Source organism: Typopeltis vanoorti, chromosome 13 (genome assembly GCF_054136105.1).
Source record: "Typopeltis vanoorti isolate ZY-2024b chromosome 13, IOZ_Tvanoo_1.0, whole genome shotgun sequence".
In the NCBI taxonomy this organism is placed as follows: Eukaryota; Metazoa; Arthropoda; class Arachnida; order Uropygi; family Thelyphonidae; genus Typopeltis; species Typopeltis vanoorti.
In genome coordinates this window covers 117576649-117592961 of record NC_143561.1, presented here as the reverse complement: position 1 = coordinate 117592961, position 16313 = coordinate 117576649, and the positions used below count along the sequence as shown (strand labels likewise).

The following is a 16313-nucleotide window of genomic DNA, read 5'->3' as shown; positions in this document are numbered from 1 at the left end:
TAGCAAGGTCATCTCTACCTATAGGAGTTGCCAAACAGTGTGCCACCTTTTTATTAAATTACTCTGGATTTAGAGAAAGATGTTGAAAGTTTATTTTTCACTTGGTCAGACTATAATAAATTAAGTTTAATCCTTTATCCAAGTGTGAGCAAAGAAAGTTTGCACCTGAAAGTATCTTCAGGACTGGGGTAAGGTGGTACAACACCGGGTAACTCATTGCAAAGGTGGAGCAAGTTCACATCACTCCTATCTCAGTATCTCCCATAATGCAAAACACATCTCCTTGCGGAGATGTATAATGTTATGCATTAAGGGAAGGGCCACTACCCAGACTAGTTTTGACCTTTATTGAGGTCTCTTCAATGGGAACTAGGCAGTCTCTGAGATGACTTTCCTTTTATCCTTTATAAAAAAAAAAACTGGAGTAATCTTTTTTTTTTTTTTTTGCACTTGAACTGGGCGTGTGTGGTGTTTTATCTAATGACTTATTTCTTTCTCCACAGTCGCGCCTGGCTCCCACTGAAGAGACCTCAATAAAGGTCGAAAGTAGTCTGGGTAGTTGCCCTTCCCTTAATGCATAACATTATACATATCCGCAAGGAGTGATGTTATCTTGCTCCACCTTTGCAATGAGTTGTCCGGTGTTGTACCACCTTATCCCAGTCCTGAAGATACTTTCAGGTGCAAACTTTGTTTGCTCACACTTGGATAAAGGATTAAACTAAATTTATTATAGTCTAACCAAGTGAAAAATCAACTTTCAACTTCAATTACTATTGTGTCAGTTTTCTATTCCTTTTACACAGAATTCTAACTTTATTTTTCATTTGTTTTTGGGAGAAAAAAAAAATTATTTTCTGTTGTTTATAGCCAGTTCACAGTAAATTTGGATCTGACAGTATAAATATTGAACAATTTGTAAAAATCAATCTATCCAATGAAGAAATGACAATATGTAATTAGGTCAATTCTTGGCTAGTGCACAAGTGAAATGGAGTCAGGGATATTGAAATAAGGTAAAGATAAGTACTGATTGTAAAGCATAAGTGCCTCCCTCTAGTCTTGTGACTTCAGGAAGCCTAGAATAATAACAGAAGTAATTTCTTCTGAATGCATTCGAATTTACCTTATGATGGTAATCAACATCTGATAAGAAACTCTAAAAAGAATATATGTTATATAAGCTATCCATATATTTGAAGTTTTTGCCATGATATAAAGCAATACTGCTTCCAATGTCGATACTGCTGCTAAAACTGCTTCTCCAATCAGATGCCAATGCAGATTAACATAGCCTAGACTTAAGGCAGCTAAAGAGCCTAGAAAGCAACCAAAGAATAATAATATTAAACATCTATAAACTTTGTACAAAATGTTTAATCATTAAATAAAAACAAATTTATGCAAAAAAAAAAAAATTCTATATTGCTGCACACATTGCTGTTGCACTAGTAACTATGCAAACTCTTGTATGGGTTTAGTGCAGCTTGCCTTTACACAAATTAATAAAACTATTACTATTACCATCAGACCTCCATAGAGTCAGACTCATCATGAAAAGTTCCTCTACCATACACACAATTGGTCATACTATGCCTTAAATACATTCATTGCCTTACAAGGTAGGTCATCCAGGGATGACCCCCTTCCTTTTTAATGCAAGATAAGGCAATTAATTAAAACAAAGAAAACAAATCTTACTTGTGATGTTAGATCATATAAAATCAAGATATGAAAGTCACAGATAGAATAGGACTTTATTTTTACAGATCCAAGTAAGAAGAGAAAAGAAGAAAAAAAAACCTTCCTTCTCATATAGTTTCAATTTAATTTTATATACTATCTATCCTAAACAATGACTCTTGTTTCCTAATACATCTTTTGCATCTTAAGTCTAAATGGCCTAGCTCTAACTTCATGAGCAAGGCATTTTTTATTTTCATGCTTTCATGTAGTAAGTAGTGCAGGTAGTGTAAGTAAGCAAACAAAGTTTGCTTATTAGGTATTTTCACGACTATGCTACTTGCATATAGAGATTGTGAATTTCACGTCAATTGCCTTAGTATCAAATAGTGCAAAGCACGTCCTTTCAGAAGTGTATATTGCTCTGCATTAAGGAGGTCACTACTCAGATCAATTTTGACCTTTATTGAGGTTTTTATTAGTTCAATATAAACACATAAAAAACTCCTTGGCCTCGCTATTTAATGGTAAATCATCCTGCTGTCCTTATCATTACTGTCTGTTTTTTCTTTATAACCTCAAGGCTCATTTGTAGGATTTTTTTTTATCAATCTTCCTCACAGATTGTTATATGAAAATAAGAACCACAGAAACTCTAATGCATAAAAAATTCACACATAGAAAAAATAGAGAAATAATTGTAGCTTTAAGTTTCAGTAAGGAAATACCGTGAGTAGACATATTACTTACAATTATAATAACGGAATTAACTCATGTAAAATATTCTTTATTAGTAGAATTTTTACGTATTAGTAGAATTTAGTAGAATTTCTACGTATATAAAAAATTCTTTGGATTTCAAAAATAAAATTTCGGATCTTCATCTAGACAATTGGGATATTATGATTAGTCTAGATGTTGTTTCTTTATTTACGAATGTTCCGCTAGCAGACAGCATTGAATTACTGCACCAAGAATTTCCTCCAGACATAGTCAAATTATTTGAATTTGTAATAAAGTCTGGTTATTTTTCCTTCAAAAACCAGTTATACCAACAAATCGAAGGAACAGCAATAGGTAATCCTATATCTCTTGCTATTGCCAACTTCTTCATGGAGCACTTAGAACAACGTATTTTTGACAACATTTCACCTAGACCTAACCATTGGTTCAGATATGTGGGCAACATTTTTGTCCACATATGGAAGGGCACTTCTGAAGAATTACAACAGTTTTTCTCAAAAATAAATGCACTTCATCCAAAGATCCAGTTCACCCTAGAAGTAGAAGTAAGCAGTTAGCCTTTCTAGATCTCTTAATTCTTCGCCAACCAAATGGTAACTTACAATTCACAGTCTATAGGAAGGAGACTCATACAGGCCATTACATCCATGCTGAATCACATCACCATCCCAGTCAAAAGGCAGGTACTATAAAAACATTGGTTCATCAAGTTCACTCCTTTTGTTCTTCAGAAGAACTGTTATAGAAAGAATCGCAATATATTAATTCCTCCTTATCCAATGGATATAAGAACTCCTTCATAAAAAGAGCATTGAGTAGTCGTGTTTCAGCATCCTCTTCAAACATAGAAGAAATAACGCGTATACCTATCCCCTATGTGAAAGGCATTAGTGAATGCATAGCTAAAGTGCTTAAATCGCTAAATATTTGTGTTGCCTTTCGACCCATCAGAAAAATCTCCACATTCCTCATGTCTCCTAAGGACAAGCTCTCACATCTCAGTTATCCAGGTGTCTACCAGATTCCCTGCTCTTGTGGGTTATCATATTTCAGACAAACAGAGGATCTACTCTTATCTGTTAGAAGAATACAATTCAGTACCTTGAACCTGAACAGTCTGGACTTGCAGAGCATGCCATCAACACTAGACATAGAGTTCATTGGAACAAGACTAAAGTCATTTACAAAAGTCAGTTCCTCATGGAACAGCTTAACAAAGAAACATGTGAAACGTTACTTTACTCCCCTAACTTAAACAGATCCAATGGTTTACGTATATCCCCTTTGTGGGATAGACGTAGACCATCTATAAATCAGTTAATCTTTCCTAACTTTTGTAATTGTATACACACATATATATATATAATTTTTTTTTTAAATAAGTTTAGAAAATTTAAGGACCGTTTTTAGTTATCTTACTTTAGCTACTTAGGTGGCACCTTGTGAATATGTCAGATGTTGTTTAATTGGCCTTTGTACTTGTACTGATGATGCCTGTGATACTCAGTGTTTTACATGAGTTAATTCTGTTATTATAATTATAAGTAACTGTAGCTTTATAGGAGTATCCATTATATTGCAAAGAACAGGGGTCAACACCAGAGTTGCTTGAAGCAATCATTCCACAGAAGGCTGCTTTATGTAATGATGACCACACATTTTGGCATACTTCTATAGACATAGTTGATATTGGTTATTTTTTCCTTCTATACTTTCCAAAAATAGTATTTAATTTCATTAATCATTAATCCTATGCTTTGTTCAAGCTGAAGGTAAAAGCTTCATAAAGATTTATCTAGTATAAACAATGGAATTTGTAACTTGCTTGCCATTTTTAATCATAACTGATAAGCTGCTGGACAGGCATAAAAAAAGATCAGTTATTTCAAAATAGTTAAATGTATTGCAAAGTAGATTATCAAAGTTTACACTGTAGATATTTCATCTAGTTCACTGGGAGGAACTGTGCATGGCCCTCCCAGCCAAGGCACGTGTGTTGGGTATGCAGCACTATTGCATAGATTCCTAAAAGCATTTCAATATTTATTGCTATGTTTGGATAAGTGTGATGGAAAAGGTTAAACAGTACAACGATCTTCTGTGATTTGTATATTTGGGCTATGAATATACCAGTATTTTGTAGTTGTCTGACAGAGTTGCATAGCAAATTATAGTGAGGTGGCATAACTTCTGCTGTTGGATCCCTGTGACAGATACCCCTCAAAAAAATATAGAGAGAACCATAAGAAGTACATGTTTAGTGTGTCAAAAATATGAGTAGATGTTAACACTTTTCTAATAAACACTTCACTAATAAACTGTTAGAGTGTTGACCAAGTCCAGATTTTCAAATGGGCAAAGCACCTTAAAAAATACCCTAAGCTGTAGGTAGAAATAGAAGATCTTTATCAACATCCTGTCTTTGGAAGTTCCAAAAATAGTTTAAAAATCTATGAATTATTACTTCCTGTTCCTCATCTATATTTGTGATATTGACAATATACTGTATGGAGGGGAAATTTTTTTTTTAAAACTTCAGATCCACTACTAAAGGATGTAGGTCCTACTTTCCATGGCCCAAGAGATTCTCAATTTTCTCAATGTGTTTGGAGTGCAAGATTTTCTTTAACAGGTATACCTAGAATTTCTATAGTGCATTCTGCTGGTATAAGCCCAAAAGGCAAATTTGTTAGGATGAATGGTTTAAAGATTCTCAATTTTTTCATCTCCGGATTGAACCACAGGCCAAATGTTATTAAATTCTTCGTTGAACCTGAAGAAACAGTATATGGAGTCTGAATCTCTTAATGTGATGTCATCTGTATATATGATAGTCTTAATGGGATATAACACAAGTAAGATGGTTATTTCTGTAATAGAAGAACACTGCTGAACCTTCTGCACTAAAGGTTCTATTGCCAAAGTGGAGGGATTTATTCCTTAATTGTGATGAGACAGGACTTTTCTGGAAAAAAGATAACCAAGCAAACTTATATCAAGAAGAGAAAGCACTGCCAGGACACAAATCAATGGAGGAATGGTTAACTCTCTCTTGTTGAGTGGTAATGCTAGTGGTGACTATAAAATTAAACCTTTGTTAGTGTTTCACTCAGAAAATCCCAGAATGTTTAAATCAAACATTGTAATAAAAAGTAAACTAAATGTGATGTGGAGATCTAACAGTAAGTTTGGGGAAACAAGGCAGTTTTTTATAGAATGGATCCACAAAATGTTTGCTCACAGTGTAAAAAACTACCTTGAAAAGAATGATCTACCTTTGAAAGCACTTCTTGTTCAGGCTTGGAGGATGATTTGGGTGAGCACAACTTTATCAAAGTCAAATAATTTCAACCCCTAATACCACTCCTCTTATCCAACCCATGGATAAGCAAAATCATTTCCAATTTCAAAAAACTTTATACAAAGGCTTTGTTTCAAACATGCTTCAAAGTAACATCTAACAAACAACTGATTCAGGTACTTTTGGAAAAAGCACTTTAACATCTTGCATTGCTTAAGGCTTATAAATAAAGGGGGAAGTTTCTTTGAAAACTATGAACTTGGCCTGGAAAAGATGGTTATTTCCGTAATAGATTTCTGTAAAAAATTGGGGCCTGAGTATGTGACAGGCACAGATTTTGAAGGTTTTCCTGTAGAGCTAGCAGAGTCCGTGGTTGATGAAATTACGTGTCTGGGAAGATCCATGGGATTAGAATTGGACAATGCTGATGTAGAGGAGTTGGTGGAAGATCATCAAAGAGAACTTATCACTGAGGAGCTGAAAGAGCTGCAAAAGGAGCAGCATGAGGAAGTTGTTGAGGAACTTTTTTCAGAGGAGAAGGAGCCCAGTAAAGGATCCATTTGCAATGCTGAAATTAAAGAACGGTGCTTCTATTGGGAAAAAATCCAAACTACTGTAGAAAAGTGGCACCTTGATGTATCTAGGTTAATAACAGTTTTAACATGTTTAATGATAATATCATTGCACATTTTAGAAAAATTTTAAGAACAAGACAAACCCAGACAACTCTAGATAAGTTTGTAATCAAAGCTAAAGAATCACCATCTAGCCACCCACAAAAAGGCAGACAAGAGCAGTGACACGTGAGGGGCAGTTACCCGACATTTTTATGGAGGGTGAGTCATCTTCAAAACAATAATTTCCTCCCTCCTCCTCCCCATATATCTTCAGTAAAGGTAAGGTTCATGTTATATTGTTATTTTTATTTTATTTTAATTATGATAATAGGTGGAAATTTTTCATGTGGAACAGATTAATTTATTTTATATTAATTACTGTGGTAAAAATACTTTCACATTACAAACTTTTCATTATATGAACAGCTACTGGAACGAATTAAGTTCATAATGAGGTTTTACTGTATGTATGTATATATATATATATATATATATATATATATATATATATATATATATATATAAAATTGCACAACACAGGAAGGCAAAAGAATCGGAGAGACAGTTTAAGAGAGGAAATTACAGAAGTCGTTACAAGTCTGAGAGAATATACTGGCAGAAAGACAAGAGAGTGTAGAAGCAAGGGATAGAGAGGAAAGGGAGGAGAAAGAGTGAGAGAGAAACGAGAGAGATTGGAAGCAGAAAAAGTCAGGGATACCAGTTGGAGAAAGATGAATGAAACTGGATTTGGAGTGTCACATATGGAGATTTGATAATTTAGGATGTGCAGAATACAGTGCCAAAGGAGTGCTTGCCTGGTGGAACGATAGTGTGTGTGGCAATAGCAGTGAAAAGGAATGAAAGTGTACAGGAGATGATAGTAATGGTTGGGACAAATGACCTGAGAGGAAGTGTGAATTGTGTAGCATGAGATTTGAGGTTGATGTTAGACATAGTACAGCAGAAATGTGTCCAAGGAAAGACAGTGAGTGTGTTGTGCCAGTATGATAATGTAGAGTGAAGGAGAAGAGCAGTGATAATGAATGAAATGATAGAATATGTAAGAAGAGAAATTTGGAATATGTGGATGGATGGAGTACGTTTGAAAATAGAAGGGCGGAGGAGGCAGCATGCAGTAATAAGAAAACTGAATATTTGGATTTCTTGAGGGAAACTGTCTTAGGCAGCACATGATGGAGAGAACACGAGGATCAAGAGTTCTGATTTTGTCATAGCATCAGAGGATATATATATAATCCCAAGGAGTTTTTTTGCTGAGTGGCTAGCAGGAGGAAAAATGATAGTGGAAAGATTATTTTGCTGGTTGGAGATGGGAATCTGGTGACCTAAGCAAATGACATAGTTGAGCTATTTAATGATCACTTTATTAGAGTCTTCCATCCTGGTATAGCAGGTTTTATTCCTAGAGGGATAAAGAGTGGCGAAGTGTTAGAAGTGAATGAAGAGGATGTATTCCAAATACTGAATACACTAAATGTCAATAAGGCAGGGAAACTAGATTCTTATAGCAAATTGGCATATTCTTAAACATTCTTATGGCAAAAGGAATACAGAACAGCTACAAGTCAATGTCCAGTCTGGAAAGCCAATCCAAGACTCCATCTGTCACCTTGTGGATGTCCTGTAGACCACCACTGTGAAATTGGCGCCTTGGGCAGTCGTTCACAATATGAGTAATCATCTGAGCTATGGGAGAACAATCACAATAAGGGTGGTCAAAAACAGCCCCCATTTATGTAGTAGGTAGCCACATCTGCCCTGGTTAGTTCTGATCCTGTTGATTGATGGCCAAATCTTCCTAGGAAGAGCAAAACCAGGCTGCAAAGCACAAGGATCTTCTACCAAGAAACCGTTTGTTGGGAGATTGTTGGACCAGTATCCTCTCCACATGTCAGGTGTTGATGGCAGGGCAGAAGAGAGTTTTTCCATGGACCAGAAAAGATTTCTAGATTTTAGGCAAAGACTAAATGGATTTATGAGAGTCTGGTGCAGGGGCAGGAGTGGGTTGCTCATTGCTTTATTAAATTCTTTAATTGAGGCTTGTCTTCTCTGTATGTTTGGTGAAGCAATGTTAATAGGACAGGCAGCCAGGAGAGTGGGGTACTTCTCACTGTCCCCCTAATTGTGCGCATGGTAGAGTTTAGTTGGGTGTCTATAATGTCAGTGTGTGCACTTCTTTCCCAGACAGGGGGCACAATATTCTGCTGCAGAGAATGCAAGGGCTAGTGCAGATGACCTTAGGACTTCTGCACAACCCCAGGTTGTTCCAGGAAGCCTTGAAATGATATTGTTTCTCGTTTTAATTTTGTTGGACAGGTTGGTGATGTGCCTTTTATAGGTTAGGCTTCTGTCCAGACTCACTCCAAGGTATTTCAGGTGAGGCTCGTGTTCTACCATTTTTCCACAGAAAGAAAGATTGAGGTATTGATTAACCTCTGCATTGTTCAGGTGAAATATTGTGGACACAGTTTTTGTTGGATTTGGCTTCAAATCCAACAAAATTTGTACCACTGCTTGAAGTACTCTTCCAGGATGTTCAGGTCTGTGTTCAAGGTTGATTCCAGGTTGGCAAAGGAGGTAGATTGATGTAGGATCGCTAGGTCATCAGCATACACATAGATGTTAAAAAGTAAAGGGGATAACACAGAGCCCTGAGGAAGACCGTTGTGAAGGAATCTGGGCCTGCTCTTTTTTCTGCCAATATGGACCCGGATCTTTCTGTTGGAGAGAATGGATTCAAAAAGCTGGAAAGTTTTTTTGCACATTATAATATTTCCTAGCTTTAGGAGGAGACCCCTAATCCAGACTGTGTCATCAGCTGATGTTAGGTCAATGAAAGTGGCTCCAGATTGTCAGGGCCAGGACCTGGTCACAGCAACTTCTTCCTGTAGCCAGCTTGTTCAAACGGTAGTGCTCTCTTTGAAAGAGCTTAAAAGTGGAGCAAAGCAAGGAGATAGGTTGTAGATTTTTCACATCATTTGGATCTTTCCCTGGTTTGGGCAAGGCAATTATTTTGGTTTCCCACCACAGGGGAACTAGATGGAATTTCACCATGCATTTTAAGGGAATGTGCTATGGAACTGACTGTGCCATTAACTTGGCTGTTTAATAAAAGTCTTCCAATGAAAGACAGGTTCCTGGAGAGTGGAGAGAGGGTAAGATAGTATTATTGCATAAGAGTGGTAGTAAAATGAAGATATCAAACTATAGGCCTGTTTGTATTCATTTCCTCAGTAATTGCTAAGATTCTGGAGAAAGTGGTGAGAACTCATACACAGATCTGGGCAGATGAGGGTAATATTATTTATGCAGGCCAGCAAGGATTTATTAAAGGGTGCTCTTATTTTAGTAATCTGGTTACTTTTTACAACAGAGTAACAAGCACAGTGGATGAGGGTAAGGCATACACCATCATTTTTTGGGGATTTTTCCAAGGCATCTGATAGGGTCCCACATGACAAGATGATTTTAAGTTGCATCATGTGGGTTTGGATATCAGGTTAGTGGATTGGATTGGTGATTAGCTCTCTGATAGATAGCAGAGAGTTGTATATGGGAAAGCAGTATCAGGGAGTAGGAAGGTTACACTTGGAGTTCAACAGGGGTTCAGTCCTGGGGCCACTGCTGTTCAAACTTTATATCAATTATATTGTCACACAACTACAGGGAGATGTTCAGTCATTTGCAGATTATGTGCAGCTTGGTAGGGTTATTAGTAATAGTGCTGATGTTTTGGCTTTTCAAGAAGACTTGCATAAGCTGGAAGGGTGAGCAAATGATTGGGGATGTTCGTTTAATGCAACTAAATGTAAGGGTTTATAATTTGGGATGCTTCATACTCACTGGGTGAAGTTCTGCTGGAAGAAGTGAAGGAAGCAAAGGATTTTGGGTGATGGTGGATAGAGATTTGAAGTTCCGAGGACATATTGCGAAGACATCTCAGAGAACTGAAGCAATGTTTTGGGATTCACATCTGTGACTATTGTTTTGACCATTTCTGTGCTTAGATCTTGTCACCAGGATTTGAAAGAGATGAAGTAACACTGGAGAGGACACAGAGTCAGATAACAAAAATGATATCAGGTCTGTACAATGACGATTACAACGATAGATTGAGGGCATGCGGACTGCAGAGTTTGGTAGATAGAAAGCAAAAGGGGGAGTATGGTTGATGGTACAGTTGAGGTATTTAAGCTGTTGAAAGGTTATTATCGTATTAACTCTGAGAAGATTTTTCATATGGTAGAATGAGAGAAAGGAGCATGGACAAAAATTTTAAAACAAATCAAAATCAAGTGGCTTTCAAGGATGAAATGTAGACTCAAATATACAAGTATTATTGGAGAATAAAAAAATGAAAGTATCTGAAAACCAGAATCAAATCTTGAAGGCTCAGTGATAGACTCATAAGAAAACATTTACTGATTCAGCTAGAGATCATGTGGTGAAGTTGTTTGCAAGGAGAGAAAATTCATAACTCCATTCTGGATGTAAAAAATTAAAGAGGCAGTTTGAAAAAGAAGAAAGCATATTAAAAGTTCCAAGCAAGTTACCCAGCAGATGCCTTGAGAGAATACAAAGAAAAATGCTAGGGCTAAACTGTGTGTAAAAGTAGCTAAACAAAAGTCAGCATGCTATTCTGTTGACTTTTGTGATAATAACAATAACATTCTGATAAGATTATGTTATTATCAGTACTATTTTGTGCCAGTACACAATGGTACAGTGCACAGGCACCTTTATATGAACTTTATATAAACACTCTCTGCATTCACAATGCAATCAGTGACATGTGACATACAGATGCAGTACATTCAGAAATTTGTAATATTCAGTAATATTTTTACACATTTATCTAGTACACAAATTAGCTTAGTTACTGAATAAAATTTACATTTTTCACTACACTATGATTAAGATATTTGCCCTATAAAACTTTCTTATATCTGCGGTATAATTATAATCAGATACATGTTACTTATTTTTATATACATTTACAACAAATTTATGCCTAATAAATTGTGTGGAATATTCTTCATTTGCTGTCCTTATTTCAAAAACATTATCACACTCTAAAGTACAAATATCAGTAAATAATTGTTTTTAGTTTTCTTTTCATATTATCTTAATTTTTTCTTGCTAGCAAAGCATGAATCATCTATTGGTTTACAAAACAATTCGGTTATCAATCACATCAACTTCCATGGACTCAGCAGACTCACTGTAGGAAGTTGACTCAACCAGCAACATATTCATCATGCTGAACCTTAAAATCCTCAACACTCTCTGCATTCACAATGCATTCTGGTAATATGTTTTCATTCATCCACAATTTTCCATGTAAAAAATCTACCCTTCCCACACTTCTTCATCACACTGATACAATTTCCAGGAATGGATTTTGTTCTGCCCCACTTATCTTCTATTCTTTTTATATTCCCATCTGTATTAATTGAATAAAATCGCATTAACTTATATGCCTATCCACTAAATTGTAATTTACATGGCTTTAATATCTTTCCATAATCAATATTCCAGAATCTAGAGATCACCTTAGTCACTTGTCTCAGGACCTTTCCCAATGTTTCCATATCACAGTTCAAACTAGGTGACCAAATCTAAGCACATTAGTCCAAGTGTAACTAGGGATTTAAACAGTGCCACAAGGTACACATGCTCCTTATCAATGTAGCAATGTGATAAGCAGTCTTCGCAACATTTGTAAGGATGCCTCTAAAATTCAGTCTGTTGTCAACTATCACTTCACTCTCAGATCTCATCCACTTCCTAAAGCACAGTTTCCATCATTACAGTATAAAGCCTTATATTTCTGCACTCCAAAATGCAGCAGCTTGCACTTATTAATATTAAAACTACAACCCCACTCATTTGTCCAAGCTGAAAGTCTATTCAGCAAACAACTGAAAATCCTAATCACTCCACATGGCATATCATTAACAAATGAGTAAAACAGCAGAGACCCAAAAGAAGAATCCTAGGGCACATCACTGGACACCTTTTTTTTTTTTTTTGAAACATAGCTCCACCATACAAAATTTGATATCATTCAGAGAGCCAATCTTCAATATTTCAAACCAATCTATTATCTATTCCTATCCTCTGCATCTTGTATACTGTCATGTCATGAAGTAATCTATCAAATGTCTTTTCAAAATACAAGACTATCGCTGTATATGAATCTCCCCTATCCAACACATTCGTTACCTTATTATAAAATGCAAGTAAATTGCTAAAACAAGATCTATTCTTTACAAACCCATTCTATCAAAATGAATCCTCTTTCCATTCACCCAGTCCTGAATTCTGTTCCTAAACCAATCTCTCTCTAATACCTTAACTACAACTGCTGATATACAAACTGGTTCAGAATTGAAAATTTCAGTCCTAGAACCATGTTTGTGGAGTGGTACTATTTTTCCTTTCTTCCACTCCTTAGGAATATTTTGCACTGTAAGACTTTCATAATCAGGTCAAGGAAACAGCTAACTCTTTTGCACATTCCTTAACAATACGTGGTGATATGTCATCCATTCCAACAGCCTTATTAACATCAACCAAATCAACCCTCGATACAACTCAGATTCTTTCACCTCTAATTCTCTTAATATTTGCCTTCTTTCTACATATTGCATAGCATCATTTACACCAGTATGACACATGCTGATTCAATTATTAAATAACTTATTCATTTTGGTCAGTATGCTACCATAACTATTAACTATTGTCACCTTGCCACATAAAGGGAAAAATTCTCTTGTCTTGAGTGACCAATATCATACTGCACTTCTTCTTTCTTTATCATGCTTGCTACCTTTCTCTTGAGGAGTATAAAGTGCACCACTCTGTGCAGTTTATACTCCTCATGTATCTGATCACTACCAACTTGTACCTCTCTATTTATTCATTTAATTTAGCAGTTTGCAGTTAAGCATTGCCTGCCATATCAATTTCCATGCAATGTTAATCTTTTTTGCACAGCTCATCAAACCAACAGATTGATGCTAGTTGACTACAGAGCTTCTCATAATCACATACCTTATAATTCCATATATATATATATATATCCCTTTTTAGCAGTAATCTTTTCCTGTTTCACCACTTCCCAAACAAGTACCTCACAATCATTCTCACCAAACAGCAGTAGTGTTGATACCTAATTAACAACCACATCCTGTGAAAATATCACCAAATCAATCATTCTAAAATTTCAAGTTGCTTCCAACAGATGCTGCTTAAGATAGTTATTCCTCAGAAATTTGACAAATTCTCTCTCCTTGTTCCAATCCATATTCGCATAATTCAAGTCTCCCATCAGGATAACTTTCTTTTAACAAGGCCAACCAGTATGCCTAAACATTTCACCATCAGTACTTGCTACATCCCCTGGACTATAAAGCAACATCCTATTAGATATACATCATCATCAAATTCCTGATATATACCGTCAAGGGGTGTACAGGATATGATAGTACCACGTGAAAAATTGACATCGTTACTAACTTCCTATCTATAATTTTCCTCCAAATCATTCTGTTATCTGTCAAGACTCCAACATTATCAAATCTTATAACTTATTTCTATCTTCTAAGTCACTTTTTACTGCATCAATCCACCTATATCTTGATCTTCCAATGGGTCTTTTTCCTGCCAACCTGGAAGAGAACACTTTTTTTGCTAATCTTTCCTCTCCCAACTGAGATTAGCTCTGCTAACACATTCCTGGATGCTGACAGTGGCAAGTTCTTTCCTAATATCCTCATTTTTAATATGATATTGCCATTGATGCCATCTGTTCACCCCTATAATCTTTATCAGGATTCTCATAGCTGTGGTCTATAGTCTTTGGTCAAGTGTTTTACTTCTGACCCAGCTCTCAGATCCATAAGTTAAAACTGGTTTGAACACTGTCTTGTATACAGCTAATTTAGTGTTCCGACTAATTTCTCTGTATGAATTTATTCAATTGACTTCCTACTATACCAGCTTTATTGATTCTGTTGTATATTTCCATATTTAATTTACCATCTTCAGTAAAAATCGTGCCTAACTAGCTGAAATATTTTACTTGTTCCACAGGTTCCACGTTCACATTCTACCTAATGATTCTTCAACCTTCATACCATATCTATTACAACAGTTATTCAGTTTAGTCAGGGAATCTTGTAAACTTGTAGTGGATTTATTTAGAAGTATAACATCGTCCGCATAAAGCAAAGAGCTGACATTAACGATATCATGTTTAATACCACTTTCCTTCATAATGTGATTCATATAGATAATGAATAACAGAGGGGATAATGTACATCCTTGTCTGACACCAGATTTAACCATCTTCCAGTGCTTTCTTCAATTCTAACTGTCGACTTACAACTCAAATAAAAAATTTGTACTGCTTGATATAATGCCACATTAACACCATATAACTGTAGCGTTTTGAATAGCTTCTCTCTTGGAACCTTTGCATATGCCTTATCCAGATCTAAAAAACTTAAATACGGATATCTGTTATATTTCCATAATTTCTCCACTATTTGTCGTAAAGTGAAGATCTGATCCTGACAGCCTCTATTTGGCCTGAATCCAGCTTATTCTTCACCAAGCAGTTCTTCCACAATCCTTCTCAACTGTTTCTCAAGTATACTTGCATATATCTTACCAGGAACATTCAGTAATGAAATGCCTCTGTAATTCTCACATTCAGATTTATATCCCTTTTTATATATGGGTACTATGAGAGGCTCTACTCCAATCATCTGGAATTGGTCTCTCTGTCCACACCTTCTGAACTATGCAGTGCAGATACTGTAAAACTTTTATACCTCCATACTTGAGCATCTCTGGTCAAATATCATCTACTCCTGCTGCCTTTCCACATTTCAGGCTTTTGATGGTATGAATATGTATTCCTGACTGCACCCATGGTCAGTGTTTTTTTTACCACTGTGCTATCACTGCTTGTTTCATTTAGCAATTTTTCGAAGTAATTACTCCATACTTTAAGAATATCTTTTTCTCCTGTTTTCATGTCACCTTTTATCATCTCTAATTCCTTTTAAAGTACTCTTTCCCCCATTTCTGAGCTTCTTCAACAACCTCCAGAATATCTTGCCACCTTCTTGATATTTATTTTCTATGTTCTTGCCAAAGTCCTCCCATGATTTTTGTTTAGCCAGTTTTACACAGTGTTTAGCTTTCTTACATTTGTCTCTGTATTCTCTAAGAGCACAAGCTGACTTATTTGCTAGAACTTTTGATATGCTTTCTTCTTTTCCTTCATTGCCTCTTTAACTTCTTGTGTCCACCATGGAGTTCTGATTTTTCTATCCTTGCAGACAATCTCACCACATGCCTCTCTGAATCAATCAATCAATCAGTGTTTTCTTCAGGGATTGCCACTGAATCTCTAAGGTTTGGTTCCTGTTCTGGAACTCTTTCATTTTTTCTTGAACAATATTTGTGTATTTTAATCTACAGTTCACATCTGAGAACTGCTCAACTATTATTCACTTTAAAACTTTCTTACATGTTCTTCTTCTTGATATAAAATTCAATTTTATCCTACTCAAGACTAATGGTGATCACTTCCAATTTCAAATCCTCTGTACACTCTGGTGTCCTGCACCAGTGGGAAAACATCACTATCAACAATAACATAGTCAATTTGACTTTTCTTATTCCTTATTTCTTATTTTTGTATGTCTGACAATCATTTCCTACTCTGCTATTTAGATCCCCAACAAGGACAAACTTTTCCTTTTACATTGTGTCAGTTGCTTTCTCTAAAGCCTCAAAATATTCCTCCACTTCTTAGTAGAACCTTCTGTGGGATAGGCACAAATAAGTCTCATTGTCTAGTTCCCCATTCTCATATTGGCCAGCATCACTCTACTTGAGACTGCCTGCCATTCAAGAAGATTAGCTTTGTA

General features: G+C 35.9%; 1 protein-coding gene across 7 annotated transcripts in view; it reads right to left on the bottom strand.

Moving 5' to 3' along the window:
- Nucleotides 1–16313, bottom strand: part of LOC150100493 (thiamine transporter 1-like) — a 344253-nt gene that overhangs the window by 101447 nt on the left and 226493 nt on the right. For all 7 annotated transcript variants that reach the window (XM_090402459.1, XM_090402454.1, XM_090402455.1 and 4 more), the window contains exon 8: nt 1127–1319. In XM_090402459.1, coding sequence (XP_090258585.1) covers nt 1127–1319 — 193 coding nt within the window. The remainder of the gene's footprint in view (nt 1–1126; nt 1320–16313) is intronic.